Source organism: Leptopilina heterotoma, unplaced genomic scaffold, assembly GCF_015476425.1.
Source record: "Leptopilina heterotoma isolate Lh14 unplaced genomic scaffold, ASM1547642v1 Lhet_228, whole genome shotgun sequence".
Lineage (NCBI taxonomy): Eukaryota > Metazoa > Arthropoda > Insecta > Hymenoptera > Figitidae > Leptopilina > Leptopilina heterotoma.
In genome coordinates, this window is record NW_025110946.1 from 4,777,874 (window position 1) to 4,795,844 (window position 17,971).

Consider the following 17,971-nt stretch of genomic DNA (forward strand, 5'->3'; position numbering starts at 1 on the left):
ATATTTATGTAAACAGCCCCGAGACAAAATTTAAGCCCAACTTTCAGCTTAAACATATAGATTTTATTTAGGTTTTAGCAATCGTACACTGTAGAAAATTTAGGGAGTTAACGGACTCGGAAGTTGGGAGTTAAATTTTTCGAGTTAAAAATCAACTCCAAAAGAGAGTTCATTTCTAACTCCCTTCATTCAACACCCACGCGAGTTATTTTTTCCATGGGGAGTTAGCATTTGGGTGTTAAATTTTAACTCTCTTTATTTAACTCCCCTGGCATTAACTCTCCAATAGGTGCGACTTTTATAGAATCCCCTGGGGAGTTAAAATTTAACTTCCTTTTTTTACAGTGTAACGTAGGGTTTAAATGCGACACAATTATTTATTATTAGACTCTACTGATTACTATAGTAATATTTTTCTAACGAAATAGTTCATGGTAACTAATTATTAGTTTTTCCCAGTAAAATTTAATTCCCGGCTATTTCCCGGTTGGTATGTAGAGACACCCTATCAAATGCATTAGCTGAAACTAAAACCCGTCGAAGACGGGTCCGACAGCTAGTAACTTAAGGGGTTACATGGGTCAAAACGACCTGAAAAAGTATGTTTTTTTAATAATTTTTTTTTCATAAAATAAATAAATTTTTTATTTGAACACTTTGGTATCTGAAAGTACACTATTAAATGAGAAAGATATTAAATTTTTGATAAAAAATATTAAAAATCAGGCCCGTAGCAACAGTTCTTCGGGCCCCTTTCAAAAAAAATTGCTTTTGCGGTGATCAAGATATCTTTTGACTGCTTCATCTAAAATCAAAATACAAAAAATTTTCTGTTAGTGAGTGAATATATCTCATGATTGAACGAAGGGTTTTTAAAGAAATTGAAATTTGGATGTTTGACAGTGTCTCCTATCAAAAGTTAAAATTTTTAGAACCATTAAGACCATGCAAAATCGGTTCTAATCAACAAAAAAAATATTCCTTTGTTCAATCACGAGCTATACTTATCCACTAACAGAAAATATTTGGTTTTTTGATTTTCAATGAACCGGTCAGAAGATATCGTGACCACCGCTTTTTTGGAAGGGTTCTCAAAGAACCTGTAGGTACGGCTCTGATTTTAAATATTTTTTAACAAAATTTTTACAAGTTACTCTTTTAATAGTGTACTTTAAGATATAAAAACACTCAAATAAAAAATTTATTTATTTTATGAAAATAAATTTAGGGAGTAAACGGACTCGGGAGTTGGGAGTGAAATTTTTCGAGTTAAAAATCAACTCCAAAAGAGAGTTAATTTCTAACTCCCTTCATTCAACACCCGCGCGAGTTATTTTTTCCTTGGGGAGTTAGCATTTGGGTGTGAAGTTTTAACTCTCTTTATTTAACTCCCCTGGCATTAACTCCCCAATGGGTGCGACTTTTATAGAATTCCCTGGGGAGTTAAAATTTAACTCCCTTCTTTACAGTGTATAATTAAGTATTACATGTTATTTAGTCACATTTTAGCATAATTTTGCAAAAAATAGTGTCCTGTAACTAAGATTTAAGTATAAAATTGTTTTAAAAAATTTTTTAAAATCTCAAATTTTCAAAGTTTACATTTTTTAATGAATTGATTTTAAACTCCGTATAATTGAGTATTACATGTTATTTAGTCATATTTTATCATAATTTTGGACAAAAAATCCTATTACTAAGATGTAAGTATAAAAATATTTTCGATATAAAAAAATCGAAAAAATTATAATTGTTATTAATTACTATCAAGCTTAATTCAGTAGTATTTTTGAGATCTCTGATTAAGATTTTGTCGTCAAAATAATGTAATTCATAATTATATATCCAATTCATCCGATATTCTCTAATTGAAAGAACTTCAGAGACTTTAAAAATGGAGATGTTTTATGATAAATATTTTATGATAAAAATTATATCGCAGGATGTCAAGAATTGTAAGTCACCTATGATACGATACTATCATTATGCTTCTGGTTAAAAGCTTAGGTGGTAAAAAGTTACGTTATTTTACTTTTAGATTTAACTTTTAAAGATGATTTGAGCAATGTAAAGACAAAAGTTAAGCAGGGTGTCTATGTTTGTGCAACGAAATTTCCGGCTTTGTCCAAATTTTACCCAGTTTATTTTTTATAATAAAATTTAACCCGGCGAGTATGTGGCGCGAAACTGTTACACCGACTATGTGGTGGGCATGACATACCCAGACTGTAAATTTGCTTATAAATATTACATATGGCTATATTAAGCTAATTTCTGGTATTATATTATAAAAAGGCATGTACTAAAATGTATTTTCTTAATTATTTATTTATTTATGATGACAAAAACAAGTCTTTGTCTTAATATTTATCATATGATTAAATAAAACAATAAAATATTTAAACTTTTATAAAATGAAATTTTCACTTTTATAAAGTTAGGACTTTAAACAGTATAGAATAAGAAGTATAATACTGCTTTTTAGAGTATATTACGATTCAATTTTCTTTCATTTAAAGGCAAAAAAGTCTCCCATGTTGTGCACATATAGGCAAAATGTTATGCCAAAATGAAGTTTACGTCCAAGTAATTTAAGACATAATTTGCACAACACTATCACCACATCACCATCTTCTCTTATGAACCCATAACTTCAGCTACTCGAAGTGCCAAAACGATATAGTGAAAATTTTTGGATTTAATAAGGTTTAAGTAAGTGTGGGGCATGACATGCCCAACCTCTTACTCGCCGGGTTAAATTTACTTGATTTTAACCCATTAAGGACCAGACGGACGAAAAATTTCAATTGACTTTGAGGACCTCGTTTTTTAATAAAATACATATATAAAAATTGACACATACCATTTTTAATGTAAAATTTTTTCCTCTTTCAGATTCTGCTGTTAGAATTTGTTTATACCAAATTGTTAAAAAGTTATAAACAATTTTTTCCAAAAAACACGATTTTTCGAGAAAAAAATTTCATTTCAGACGTATTTTCACCTGAAAAAAGTAGGTGGATACTCTCAAAAGCTCAAAATATCGCGTCCATGGACCCTCAGTTACAAAACCCTGAAGCGACCAATTTTTTTTAAAATGGCGGACGCTAATATGGCGGCTAAAACTAAAAAAATGACTCACATATGAAACATAGTGCTCCAACTTTTTCAAGTCACTGAAAACGCCTGAAACTCGTTACTCGGGGGTTCTTGGGGTTTTGGTGCGCTGCGAAACAATTTTGAGCGCGTGACTGTCTAAAATGTTGTTAATCAGCTCACTGAAGTAGTGGGGATGCCGCTTTTGGTTTGCAGCTGAACAACTTTTGGACTGTCACGCGCCCAAAATTGTACTGCAGCAACCCAAAAGTATAGTCCTATAGCGTACCAACAGCCTATCGAAAGTCTGCTGCTGACCCAATGGTCTTTCAGTGTAACAAATTAAAAAAGTTTTATTATATTAATTTGTTTTTAACAGACCCGAGTCAATATTTAAGCCCTACTTTCAGCCTAAACGTATAGATTTTATTTAGGCTTTAGCAGTCGTAAGGAAGGATCTAATTGCGACACAATTATTTCGAAATAGACTCTACTTTGACTCCAAAAGCTGATGTAAATTTAGGAATTATTTTTAATACATTAATTGTAGTACTATAAACGCACAAAGTACTACAAGTTGACAAATACTGTTCCTGAATAACAAATTTGATAGAAAACAGTCTATCACTGATTAAAATAGTAATATTTTCCTGACGAAGTAGTTAAATAATGTTAACTGATTATTAGTTTTTCCCAGTAAAATTTAATTCCCGGCTATTTCCCTGTTGGTAGACAACCCTTTTAAATGTATTAGCAGAAACTAAAACCCGTCGAAGACGGGTCCGACAGCTAGTTAAATATAATATAGGTGGGGCATTCTTTGTCAAATTTTACCCCCTATCTGTCAATTTTTAATTTCAACAAAGAAAATTAAAAAAGGGCTTAAATTAAAGCTTGGAAGTTTTGCAAAATACAAAATGGCGGATCTAATATGGCGGACCTATTTTTCAAAAATCGTACTTCTTTGCCTAAAACTTCTTTCTGAAGTACTAATAAGAATAACTAAATATCAAGTCCAAATAAATAAAAAAACGTAGATGGTTTTAAGCAAAAAGTACGATTTTAAAAAAATGGATCAGCCATATTGGATCCGCCATTTTGTTTTTTGCAAAACTATCTTCAGTTTCGTAATCAGCTACCAAAATAACCCCTTAATAGTAAGTTTCGCAAAGATTGACAAATATTTATATTTTTTGGCCATATTGGATTCGCCATTTTGAATTTTGCAAAAATTGACTTCAGATTCTTAATCAGCGACTTCAAAAACCCCTGAGTAACAACTTTCATGCAAAAAAGTACGATTTTTGAAAAATCGGTCCGCCATATTAGATCCGCCATTTTGTATTTTGCAAGACTGACTTTAGATTCTTCATCAGCGATCCAAATAACTTCATAATAGTAAGTTTCGCAAAGATTGACAAAAATTTATATTTTTTCGGCCATATTGAATCCGCCATTTTGAAATTTCGAAAATGTCAATAAGGGTAAATAAAGTACGTATAAAGAGGTATGTTTTGTGCTAAAAATAAACTATTTTTACTTTGAAATTCATATTTTTTTAGCAAAAAGTAGAATTTTTTTATTCTCCTTGACTGCTTTAACGCGACGTACTAGTCCGCCATCTTGAATTTTTAAAAAAGGCCAGCATGCAAATAAAAGTAGAGGTCCCAAGCTTTAATTTAAGCCCTTTTTTGATTTTTTTTCGTTGAAATTAAAAATGGACAGATAGAGGGTAACATTTGACAAAGAATGCCCCAGGTATATTATATATAACAAAATTAGGGGAGAGTAGTCAGAGTTGGACATAGTTTTAACTCTTCTTCATAACTTCCCTTGTAGGAAGAATTTCGCAATTTTGAGCATATTCTTGGAAAGATGTACTCAATTGCAATGTTTTTGCTGAATATTGTAAACAAATTTGACCAAAAGTTTCAAAGTTATAAGCAATTTAAAAAAAAGTAGTCAGGGTTGAGCCACTGTAGAAAATAAATGAAATATTTAGGTAAATGGTTAAAAATGACCTTCAAATGATAGAATGATACTTAGGAATGAGGAAAGGAACCATAAAATTAAAATATAGTCCCATGTTGTGCATTTTTATATAACATTCAATATTTTATTCCTCATAAACGAAATCTAAAATTGAAAAAATGATCAAAATTGGTTTTTTCTCTCTTTTAAATGGAAGTGAAGTTTTTGACACCTCTTTAAGTCGATAAATGAATTTCTGTTGCAAGTACGCTTTGTAATTGCAAAATTACTGCAAAAACGCTGACTCACGCGTCGTTTTGCGTCATATTGCAGGCGTGGCTTACGTGTTAAACGACTCGTTAGTTTTATGATCTTGAAAACTTTAGAGAAGTGAACAACTCACGAGAACTCACTGTATTATCAAAATCGAAAAAATGTTTTTTATCTATTGTTAATTAAAGCATTTATGTTTTGGATATAAGTGATATATTTGTTCCTTTACTATTGTTACAGAATGTCTTAAAGTTTTTCCAATGTAACAACTATCACGGTATGTACGAATTATTAGTGATACTCGAATAATACAACAGAATATATTATAATGTGATTTAATGAACTAAATATAAGAGCTTGTGTTGTTTAAATGATGGTACATCAAAGATTGGAAACTTATAAAGCGTTCAGACCTCTGCAGCCTGCAGCTCGCTATGGTAACGTACAAGAGTAAGAGAGTCAGTGAATTCAAATTTAATGCACTTTCTCTCTTACTCTTGTTGCTTCTGCCTGCGCAGGCAGGCAGCCTGCAGAGGTCTGAATGCTCACATGATTTAGTCAAAATGACATTGCTATTTACTGGAGTAAAGATGAGTTTTGAATCTTGCATATTGAATTTGTAGAGGACCTTCCTTATGTATTTTCATCCCAACATGGTGTTCACCGTTTCCCTGTGCCATCTCGAAATTGGAGCTTAAGTACTTTATTACTGCTTTGAGAGTCTTCATTCACTTCGATAAAATCAATCTGTCGTCCACATACAACGTGAGAATGACCTTGATCTCGTTCACGTGACCTATGAATACACATGGACCTGCCTTTGATTAAATCATGTTGAAATTACATAGGAAGTTTGTGAATTTTTTATTCAAGACTCTGAACGCTTGCTTCAAATCACACAAGATCTTCCTGAAACGACAAACAAAGTTCTTTTTAACAGTGTTTATTCCTTGCGGTACCTCCATAAAGATTTCCTCGTCCGAATCCCCGTTCAGGATCGCCGTCTTTACATAAAATTGCAGTATCTCCAATTCCTTTGCAGCAGCAATCTCTAGAATAGTCCCAATGGAATCGTATCGAACTACAGGCGAGAAGGACTCACCGAAATCGACTCCTTCTTTCTACGAGTACCCTTTTGCGACTAGACATGCCTTGAAGATTGCACCGGTTGAGTTTGACTTCAATTTAAACCATCAAATATAATTCATCCTTTATTGCGTTTCTCCATTCGGTAAAATTTTCTAAGTTCAGTGCCTCCTTGTATGTACTCAGTTTTAAAACAACAGTTTAATATTCGCTTTCGATCAGACGATCCGGTTTGTTTACTTTTGTACACAAATTGTAGCGTATGTTTTGTCGTGTACTTTTATCCTCGTTCACGTCGTCATTTGTCAGTGTAATGTCGTGTGTATCGAAGAAATCACTGATGTTCCATCATACAATTGAACGTGATTCACAATTTTCTTGTTAATTTTTATATTAAAGATGACGATGATTTTCTGTGTGACCGGATCAAATAACCGAAAATTCTTTGATGTGGACTCGTAGCCAACCAGGAATACCCTCTTTGCCTTGGTATTTCATTTCTTTTGTCCATGTTGTTTTGGTATCTGCGTAAAATACTTACTTCCGAAAATTGGCACATGTCCAATTTCTGGTTTCGCCGCAAACCATTTCTCGTACGGCATTGTAGTGGGATACTTTTTATCTGATGATCGATTCAAAATGTATACTGATGTTCGAACAGCCTCTGGCCAAAGGTGCGATTCGTTCGATTGTCATACCAGCATTTGTCAGCATTCGCATACACTCTTTGTTGACGAATTCGGTATCATTGTCGAAACGAATATGCTTCACTGAATTTCTTGTTGAGCTGTGAACAAGTGACAAGAAAGCCTTGAGTCTGTCATACACCTCATATTTATTATATAAAAGATATAAGTACTTGAAACTCGTTTTTTCATCTTTGATCAGAAGGTGATATCGCATTCCACCAATGACCATTTCTTCCATTGTTCCACACAAATCGTCATGAAAAAATACGCCCTTTTCAGTTACTCGTTCCTGTGCAGATTTGTGTGAAACATGTTGCATTTTTCTGAAATGGCAGTCTCTACAGAAGAACTTCGCTTCGTTTGATAGTTTGACACCTTCGAACATATTTCGTTTGCACATTCGTTTTATCGTTTCGATGTTTAATTGACCCAATCTATTATGTAGTTGCTCGAGTGTTACAGTCGCCGCACTTGCTTTCTCGTCAAATATTTGCCGAAATATCATTTTTACCTGTCTCTTCTCATCTTTCACACCAACTGCTTTTACGTTACGTAAACCCTTTGACGTAGCGGATGCTGTTGTGAACAAATTCTGATTTAGTTCTGGAACATGATGCACATTCTTCAATTGTCTTTGACGACATTCGTCGTTGATCTTTGCTTCGATTAAAATTGTACCTGTTCCACGAATCACTAAACGATCATTGCTTGCAATTTGAACAAAACTCTGGGTCTCACATTTTTTATAATCGGTAAACTACTCTAGGTTACAGGGCTTATGTTCTGTGGCACCGGAATCAGCAATCCAGACATTTTTGTAATCTGTTGTTTATCCTTTATAATTCATGGTACAAAATGCGACTTCATTGACGGTCTTTTTCCTTTTAAAAAATTTTGTCGACATGTTTTGGATATTTCTTTTCTCAATGACCAACTTCATGACAATTCTTGCATTTTGTTTTCTCCTTCAGCTCATCCATTGTCCTTGACGTTTTCTTGAATACGTGTTTTTGCTTTGTTTTGAATTTTACACTGTCATCAACTTTGTTAATTTGGTCCTCTTCTAACTGCAGAAGTACGAGTAAACTTTCCAGCGTTCTGGCTTCTATAATATTGTACCAAACCGTTCTAAAATTGCGAAATTTTGGTTTCAAACTGCTGATAATACGACTATTTTGATGTTATCGGATAGCTTTTCGCCTTGATCTTCGATTTCTTGTTCCATTCGACTGATTTTTGACAAATACGATGATGCGTACCTCACTGCGTTTCTCGTGCAAACTGGACAATTCATCGGCAATTTCTTTTGTAGTTTTGAATGTGATTTGCTTGCTCACTATTCACCAATGAAATCAAAATAGACATCGCCTTTCCATCATTTCTCTTATATTGACTCTTCTCAACTATAGTTGCAGTTTCCTCGGGGACGTTGCCGGCCATGACACTTGTCAGACCTGTAGACTACATAACGGCAACAATCTGGAACTTCCAGAGTTTGTAATTTGTTCCATTTAATTTGTGATGAATAGCAGAAGCGCTGCTATTCCTCTCGTCTGATTGATCCATATTTCCCTTAATCTACGGTACGACGACACGACTTTTATTTAACTTAGCTCTGATGATAAACAACACAAAAAATTTTCACGAATATTCCAGAACGTTCGATTTGATTGTGTTACACTATAGACTTACACACAAATTATTGCACACGCGAAAAAAATGTCCACTACGACTCTTGTAGAATTACTATGTATTTTCACTGCTTTTATATTTCAATTATTATTGGGGATTATTAGTGACTCTTGAATAAAACAACACAATAGTTCTAGAAAAGTCATATAATAGTTTTATGGCACAGTTTTATAACAGAAAGGAAACAAAATTTTTAGAATATATGTGACGTTCCTCTGTGAAAGTGAACGTTTTTCGGCAAAATCCACGTTAGTCGAAATCTACTACTTCGCACGAATTCTAATCCTTCATTTTGTTTTTAATCTATTATCCTTTTAGGGTGAATTTTTTTTATATTTTGACCCATTCTGCAGTATAATAAAAACTAAATAAAGTTTATTAAAAATTGTATGCTTAAACAGGAAACAAACGAAGAAGTGTCTCTTCTTGGTAGATTAATTTTAATTGATATTGTCCAGGAAATCATGACTAAAAGTTAGATCAGGGGTATTATTATTAAAGCAGTTCAATCATCTTACTGAAGCTACAGAAAAATATGTTATTGTATTCTCAATATTTTAGAAAAATTGGAAGAAGATTATTAAGTAATCGTGTGTATGAGAGAAAGAAATAGAGAGATTTGAATGATAAAAATTCTTTTAATTTTGGACATTTGAACAGAAACATGTCACTGTCAGTCAATAGCTGACCAAAAGAGACTGCACGCGCTTGAGTGAACAGCTACTTTATCAAAAGAAAAGGGCTTGGACATAATAAAAAAAACGTTTTGATATTCTATATGGAACCCTGCACATGTTAGAATCTTCGGATGTACACGTGCAGAAAGCACGCATGCACCAGCAATGTGCAACTGAGTCACGCCAGGATTAAGCACGTGGAACGTTATGCAAGTCGTGTGAATAGATCTTTACAACGCAGACGCGTTCACATGGTGCACGCGTCCAAATTGTCAATAGCCGATCGAAAAAATCTTAAACAAGATTATAACAGCTAATAATTCCATTCGACAATCGTTACTTACATAATAATCACTATGTAACGTGCAATTTTAATATAGATCTTCGCTTTCTTATTTCTATTATAACATATTAAAACAATTGCATTACACATAGTATCGCCCAACAAAAATTTATTTAAAATGGATATTTTCGACGTGTTTTTTTCTTGAACCAAAAAACGAGGTGTCCCCTTTTTCAATCAAAGTTCGAGGTGTTTTTTGTTTCCACTAACTGAGCAAAATGATGTGAATGTCATTCGTTGTGCTATCAGATGTACAAGATTATTCAAATAGGTACATTTATTAAGAAATTATAGATAACTTTAGTTTATTTATAATGAAGACAGAAAATTATTTATTGAATAATTATTATCCATTTAAATTTCTATAGGGTGACACCAGTTGTCGAGTCGCGGTGACAATTCATAGTTCATTGTCTTAAATACATAAAATATAATAATACAATAATATTCCCAAATAATATACTTATTCATAAAAGAATGTTTTTGGTTGTAATTTCAAAGCATTTTTCTAAAAAAAATAATTTTATGTGTATTACTCACGAAATAAAATATAATAATACAATAATATTCCCAAATAATATACTTATTCATAAAAGAATGTTTTTGGTTGTAATTTTAAAGCATTTTTCTAAAAAAAATAATTTTATGTGTATTACTCACGAAATCAGAAGAATGGCATCATTTGCTATTTTCATTTGTAATATGATTAGTGATCTTTCACTTCTAAAAGTAGCATATTTTCTAATATTACAAAAAAATTCAGCAATACCATCAACTACAGAAAAAAACAAAGATCATGAAACTCTTGATAATTATTTTATATATGTATATATTATGTTAAATAAAATTAATACTCGGTAACTGGTAATCAATTTTGATTGATCTCCAATTGTACAGTTGTTGTCTCGAGAAATGGGTTTTACACATTTTCTTATATGACACCAGTTTTCGATTGTCAGTTAAAAAGTTACGCAAAAATATTTTCTATTGTTTTTGAAGGTTAATATAAATATCTCTTTGGTTAGGTCAATGTAAACATCAACCAGTAACGTAAGAAAGTTCTTTAAATTAAATTTTTTTAATAATTTTCAATGTAAAATTTTAATTGAAACGTAAATAATAATCAAAATAATAAAATATTGATATTAATAATTGTAAACAAACTAAGATGGGGTTACGTTTACATGATACAAAATAAAAACGACAAATGGATCGACAAATCGAGAAATTGGTATCCGAGCCTCGACAAATGGTATTTTACAAACAATTTCTTTTATATTAATTATTTAATAAATAATGAATTTTCTTTAATGTAATTATATCAAGTATAGAATCTTCGATACTCCTTTTACTTAAATCATATTTTTAATTTTACATGGAAGGTCTTGTTTGTGATTAAAAAATGTGTAAATGTAGAACCTCACTATTTCCTCGACAAATGGTTCCTTCACCCTATGTTATCTATAATATTGCTTAAAAGTTAGAAAAAAATTACATTACTAATTACTACAGACGAGAATGGTTAGGACTTTAGTTTGAACTAAACATACAGTAATAATGTAATAAAAATATTTAAAAATAAATTTGTATACAAGTGTTTTCTTTTTCTCAATTCTAATAACTTAGGCAATAAGAAAATGTCAATATTCTTTATATTAATAACAAAATTCCTAAACATAGAAAAAATAATCTAAGTTTTCCAAATAGCAACAATAAAAATAATTAAGCGATACATGTATGTAAGGGTTGTCGAGGCCGCTGATTACAAATATGATGTTAAATTGACAATTTGACAGTTGACAGCTGTCAATTTAACTAGAAAAATTTGAATTTTTACAGTTGACAGCTGTCAAAAAAACTGTCAACTTTTTTAAACAATAACAAATTATTGTCTATGTTATTTTAATTTGTATGATTTTATTTGAACCAAATAAAAAGTTTAGTTGGTTCTTAGGTATAAATAAAAATATAAGTATATTAATAAAAATATAAGTTAGTAGGGTAGAAGCACCAGTTTTGGCAACTTTAACGCCAGATTTGGCCAGTAGTTAATATTTATTGTAATTATTTATATTTAAATTTAATTAAGTATTTTACTTAAGGAAATACTTTAAATCCTGTAGTACTATAATATATTATTATAATGAGAAATATTAATTGTAGTAAATAATTAAATGAAAGTTTTATAAAAATTACCAAAACTAGAGCATTGGCCAAAATTGTTGCATCACAAAAATATAAGTACTTTACTTAATTATTTATATTATATACACTTTCAAAACATTGGTTTCCAGTATTATAAATTATAATTGATTTTAAAGTATTTTTTTTATAGTATTTTTTTTTTATACTGTTAAATAATTTCAAATATGAGCAGTACTAGAAATAAACATATGTAGTTTGAATTTAAATATTGATAGGGTAATGTCACATTGAGTGGACCGCCACTTTGAGTGGACCACCTGAGTTTTTAAGTTATCTGACAGCGGAAACGTGAAATAAATAAAACGAACAGCAGCACCGCACCTAGAAGCCGTAAGAATTTATGTTCTGCGATAATCATATACGTTATCGTTTCATGTAACGCATTTTTAAGAACACAAACCAAAAAAGAAGTCGCTCTTACAATGAGTAAAGTGATTCGGAAGTGTAAAAGTAGTGTAAAATTTAAGTTTTAAAAGGTAACTTATTTTTTTCCTACTACTTTGGACATTGAAATTAATTGTCTTAGTTTAATAAGGTGATAATTATGACTCAAAAAAAATTTTGGTGTCTGCCATAAAAAGTTGCATGTCACGATGAATGGACCACAGTTTATAACCATGAGTGGACTGCCTGTTTTTTATATTTTTAATGTCAGTTTAACATTTTTATGGAAATAAATTGACAATAAATTGGTTTGAAACTGTTTTATGTTCTTTATTAATTTTTTTGTGATTTTGATGTGATATGTGCCAAAATTATTGAAAATGGTTTCACTTGTAAACATTGCGACACAAACATGGTCTGAAGCTGCATAAGCATAAATTTTGTTTTAATATATCAGAAATATTAAATACATTAAAGAATTTAGAATAACTTTTACAATTTTTTAAGAGTGGTCCACTCAAGGTTACACTTTTTTCATTCCTTAAAAATGAGCTATTTTTTTAAAGTCAATTGTTTTTTCCAAATAAAAAAAATCAAAGCTATTATGATATAAACACTTATCTAGGGATTTAAACTAAAGCTTGGAATAGAAACCTCTGATTAATTTGCTGTCATAAAGAATTTTTTAGAAAAAAAGCTCAGGCGGTCCACTCAAGGTGACATTACCCTATAATTTTCTCTAAATTGATCGATTATTCTACGGAAAATTTATAATAATTTCTATTTCAAAAAAATTAAAATTGTTTTTCTATCTTAAAAAATTAAAATTTTTTTAGGTTCGAAAGTTTTAATTAATTTGCATATTTACAAAAGGTTTATAAAACAAAGAAGGACTGAAAAAGAAATAGCACCAGTCGTGTATCTGGATTGTTGCATGTAAAAACTAATAGAGAAGCCATGTCTATTATATACCACTTCTGCTCTTCTGCTGAACACACAGATGTTATTGTAATTATTGCAAGTACCTAATATTTAGGATATAAATGAAACATAATTAATTCCAAATCGAAGTCTTCTTCGGATATACTGAACTATTTTTAAATATAATTATCTAAATAATATAATATTCTGTCAAGAATCAAAGGAGAAAACATTTAAACAATTACAAATAATTATAAATGTATTTTATAACAAAAGAATTGCTGGCATCTTTATAGAATTTGTTATCGGGGATTTTTATTTACTTTTAAAATTATAATATTACAATATTCCAATCGTTTATTGTGAGTGAATCTAACATAACCAAAAAATTAAAATTATTTGTTGGAATAAAATTCATTGAAATATCAAAACATCATTTGCTTATAATAATATTCACCACCCCTTAAACTACTATAAGTTTGAAATTCAATGCCATCAATACTTAGAAATTCTTTAATTAAAAATTTCCAAGTTTAAAAAAATTCATTCGGTATCCAAATAAGGGACAGAATCTGGGTCACAGAAACCTTGTATTCGAGGATTGAAAATTGTAAGATAGGGCAAGAAATTCGATTCTCTGTAGTATTATTTCTATATATCTGTCTCTGTCTAAAAATTGAACTTCAAGGGTTGCTCCCTCTGTACATTTCCTTTCGTTTTGATTTGTGAAACATTTCGAATAATCTGATGGCCATTTGTATGCAGTAGAAAGCTTTCATTAGTACATTTTTGCATCTTACCTTTATTTGTTCAAACTAATGGAAAATGTTAGGAGAGAGAGAGAGAGAGAGACAGGGAGAGAAGTAAATACGATGATTTCAATGAGTGGACTCACCATTCGAAAGTCGTTCCGACTCGACGGAACTAGTTCCACAATATGAACCATTTGTGACAACGTGGTGAACGGTTAAACGAATTTAAACAACACCCAAAATTTGTCGCTTGCACGCGATAAAAAAGAAATACTTGAACTAGTTTGGCACGCGCGCGAAAATTAGATCAATAAAATCTAACTCTCGATTACGGTCACGATCACTTATATGTTCAAGTTTTTGTTTTTATTCAGTAAGAAAATAAATAAATACTGTTGATTGCACGTTTGAAAATTTTTAACTTTTACGTTTTCACTACGTCGGGAAAGGTTTTCCTCTCTTTTCCACTTTTTTTCTATTTTTATCTGTTCTCTTTGCGCGTGAGGTAAAGAACGTAGTATTCCAGATAGAGAGAGAGAGGTTTCGTAAAGAGAAGAGTTCTATAGATAAAACCCCCAACGTAGCTCGTCCGCGACTGATTCCCCAGGCCTATACGCACCCTCGAGTTTTCTCCCCCTTTCTACCCTACTCCACTCTTCTTCCATCATGCCACCCTTCACCAAGTCCTCTTATCCCCTACGAATGTCCCCTCCTCGTTCTACGCACCCCCTGCGAGGAAACCCACGCACCCTTCGCTTAGCTACTTTCTCCTTCTCTTTAATAACTCCTCAATCCCCTGAAACACCAATCATTTCACATTCCTTCTATCTTGTTCATTTTATTTTATTTTTCTTTCTATCTTTCCTTCGAGGTTCCTTTACCCTTGAATTTTTTGGCCTACGTATTTCATTGCAAATAAACCAAACCGACTGATTTAGTAACTGATCTGCGCAAAGAAATGAGAATTCTCATGATGAAAAATGTTTCGAGTACTGGCAGCCAGACGAATATCAGGATTTTAAAGGTTTTAAAACAAAACATTGAAAGTTATGTTTCAAAGAAGTTTTGTAAGATGCGTGAATAAGCTCTAGAATTAATAAGTTCACAGAAAATTTGAAGGGATCATTTTAGATTCAAACGTTTTGATACGCATAACTAATAGACGACGTAAACATATCATTTTTAGAAATGATGCGGTAAGCGGTATCATTTTTTGATTCCTACACTGGTATGAAAAAATATATCTGACATGGCCGCGTGCATGTATTTTTTACTTACATGTCATTCTTTGCATTTTATATTATGTTTTATAATTATATTTGATATAAAAGAATGCAATTAGAAAATTATATTTACAGTACAAAAATTTTATTTAATGACGTGTAAACCTTTTAGGTGGTTAAAATTTAAGTTTCATATACTAACATCTAATATGCACCTGTCAAGAAAATAATTATTTTTATGTCGAATACAACATATTTTACTTTTTTAAACTATTAAAAATATCGACACACAGATTTAATTCAATTTTTAAGTAAAAATATAGTAGCTTTTTCAAGAAAAATAAGGAGTTAACGAATAGGTTATGTTGTGCCTCTTGTTTATAAATCTACAAACTATGAAATAAATAAGATGTAAAAGATACTTTCTATTAAAAAATAAATAGTTACAAACTATTTTTAATTTCAAACCGTGACTAATCGACAAATACTTTTGATTTAAAAATATTTTAATACCGATGGTATATTACGGTGGTGAGACTCCTTGGCTTGCGATCGTCGAGGTTAAGCAGACCTGAGGAACAATATAATAGTTATAAACTATTATAGTTGAAGATGTAAAATTTCCTAACCCATTTATTTTGTTATAATATAATTGTTATTCAGAAAAGGTATAATAAATTATGTAAAAATCATATATTTTATGAAAACAACAAAAACGTCACTGTCTGGTTTAAATAACGTGAAATTGAAATTCTTTTTACAAAATCCGTCAACGAACCGTTCTTCTAACTTACCTAAATCAAGAAGATTGTTTTAATTCATGTAGATTGCAAAATGGGAAATACAATAACAATGTAATGCGACTCATATACTCGCTGCATGCTTCTGCCCTCTTCTGGCGACTACCTGTATAGCACTTCCGGCAGCCTTTCATTACACTACTATATTGTATTTTCCATTTTGCAGTCGCTTTGCTCCATGGATTAAAAAAATCTTCTTGCACCCTAAAAAAGTAATCTCATAGTTAGAGGAAAAATCCTCTTCTATTATCCTCTCAACTTTTCTTCTCAAAACAAAAGTATTCGACTTGAATGTATATTATTTCTATTCTTTGGTAGTTAATAATAAACAAAACAATTTTTTGAGGTTCAAATGTCAAAAACTTTGAATTCAAATGAAGTAAATAATCAAAAATAAATATATTAATTAATGTATTTAATTGTTTATTTAATTAAAAACGTTTAATTCAGTGCATAAAAACAGCTTTTCTTTATTAGCTCATAACCATATATAATAATTAGCAAATAATATGGGCAAGGAAAAACCTCTAAAGTAAAGAATATTATTTTTGATACCTTATTACACAGAAAAAAATGCGAATGGTAAAAACAACCACATTTGTGTAGTTAGAAAAAAGTAGTTAAAACTACCATATTCAGCAGCATTTTAACTACACTTCCTCAGTTAGTGGAACCAAAATGAAGTAGTTGGTTTTATGTAGTTAAAATAACTACTTTACGTAGTTGAAATAACTAACAGATGCTTGTAAATGGCTCAACTATAGTGTAGTAGTAAAAACTACTGTTAAAAATAGTTAATTTTACTATTGTGGTAGCAAAAATAACTATTTTGTATTAGTTGCAAGCAAAATGAGACTTACTGTTTTTATATAGTAAATACAACCTCTGAAAGTTGTTACTTTTATGATTTATGTAGTTAAAACAACTATTTATTACTAGTTGCAGAGAAAGAAAGAAATTTACTGTTTTCATATAGTAAAATCAATTGTTGAAAATAGTTATTTTTACTATTTATGCAGTTAAAAGATCATTTTTTTCTACAGAGAAAAAACGTGAGTGGTAAAAACATCCACATATGTGCAGTTAAAAAAATATAGTTAAAACTACCATATTCAGCAGCATTTTAACTAAACTTCCATAGTTAGTGGAACTAAAATTGAATAGTAGGTTTTATGTAGTTAAAATTACTACTACACGTTATGATTGTGAATAACTCAACAATAGTGCAGTAGTTAAAAGTACTGTTAAAAATAGTTATTTTCGGAATTTCTGCAGTAGAAAAATCCATTTCTTGCTATTTGCAAAATAAATTAAAATTTACTGTTCCAAAGAGTAAGAACAACCGCTGGAATTTGTTATTTTTGTGTTTAATGTAGTTAAAACAACCAATTCTTACTAGCTTTTAATCATTTATCTCTATGGTGGTAAGAAACATTTATTTTTATAACTACAAAAGTCATAAAAGTAACAATTTTTATGTTATTTTTACTATATGAAAATAGTAAGTTTAATTTTCTATAACTAGTAAAAAGTGGATAATTTTACTACAGAAATTCTGAAAATAACTATTTTCAACAGTACTTTTAACTACTGCACTATCGTTGAGTCATTTAAAATCATATGCTGGCTACATTTCAACTAAGTCCTTGAGCTTAAAAAATTAGTTACTGCAACTAAACGGAGTAGTTATTATGACTGAATCTAAGAAGAATGCCCTCAAGTACAATGCCAGTCATCGTAGCGTGCGAGCGTGGTTAGGTGGTTAGGTTATCGGTTTGCGAATGTTAGGGTCGTGCGTTTAATCCCCGGCGTTTGGGGATTTTTCTCTGTTAGGTCACAGTAAATCGTGAGGTATTAAA

At 30.8% G+C, this 17,971-nt stretch overlaps 1 protein-coding gene across 12 annotated transcripts in view; it reads right to left on the reverse strand.

Moving 5' to 3' along the window:
• The window catches only part of LOC122502398 (CUGBP Elav-like family member 4), an 829,562-nt gene that overhangs the window by 548,371 nt on the left and 263,220 nt on the right, over positions 1 to 17,971 (reverse strand). For 10 of the 12 annotated variants that reach the window (XM_043612431.1, XM_043612424.1, XM_043612423.1 and 7 more), the window contains exon 1: positions 14,233 to 14,673. The exons of 1 other annotated variant lie outside the window; for it this stretch is intronic. In XM_043612431.1, the coding sequence (XP_043468366.1) occupies positions 14,233 to 14,283 (51 nt within the window). In that variant the 5' untranslated portion in view covers positions 14,284 to 14,673. Of the gene's footprint in view, positions 1 to 14,232; positions 14,674 to 17,971 lie in introns of those variants that run through there. One more of the 12 variants, XM_043612429.1, reaches the window with a different exon arrangement.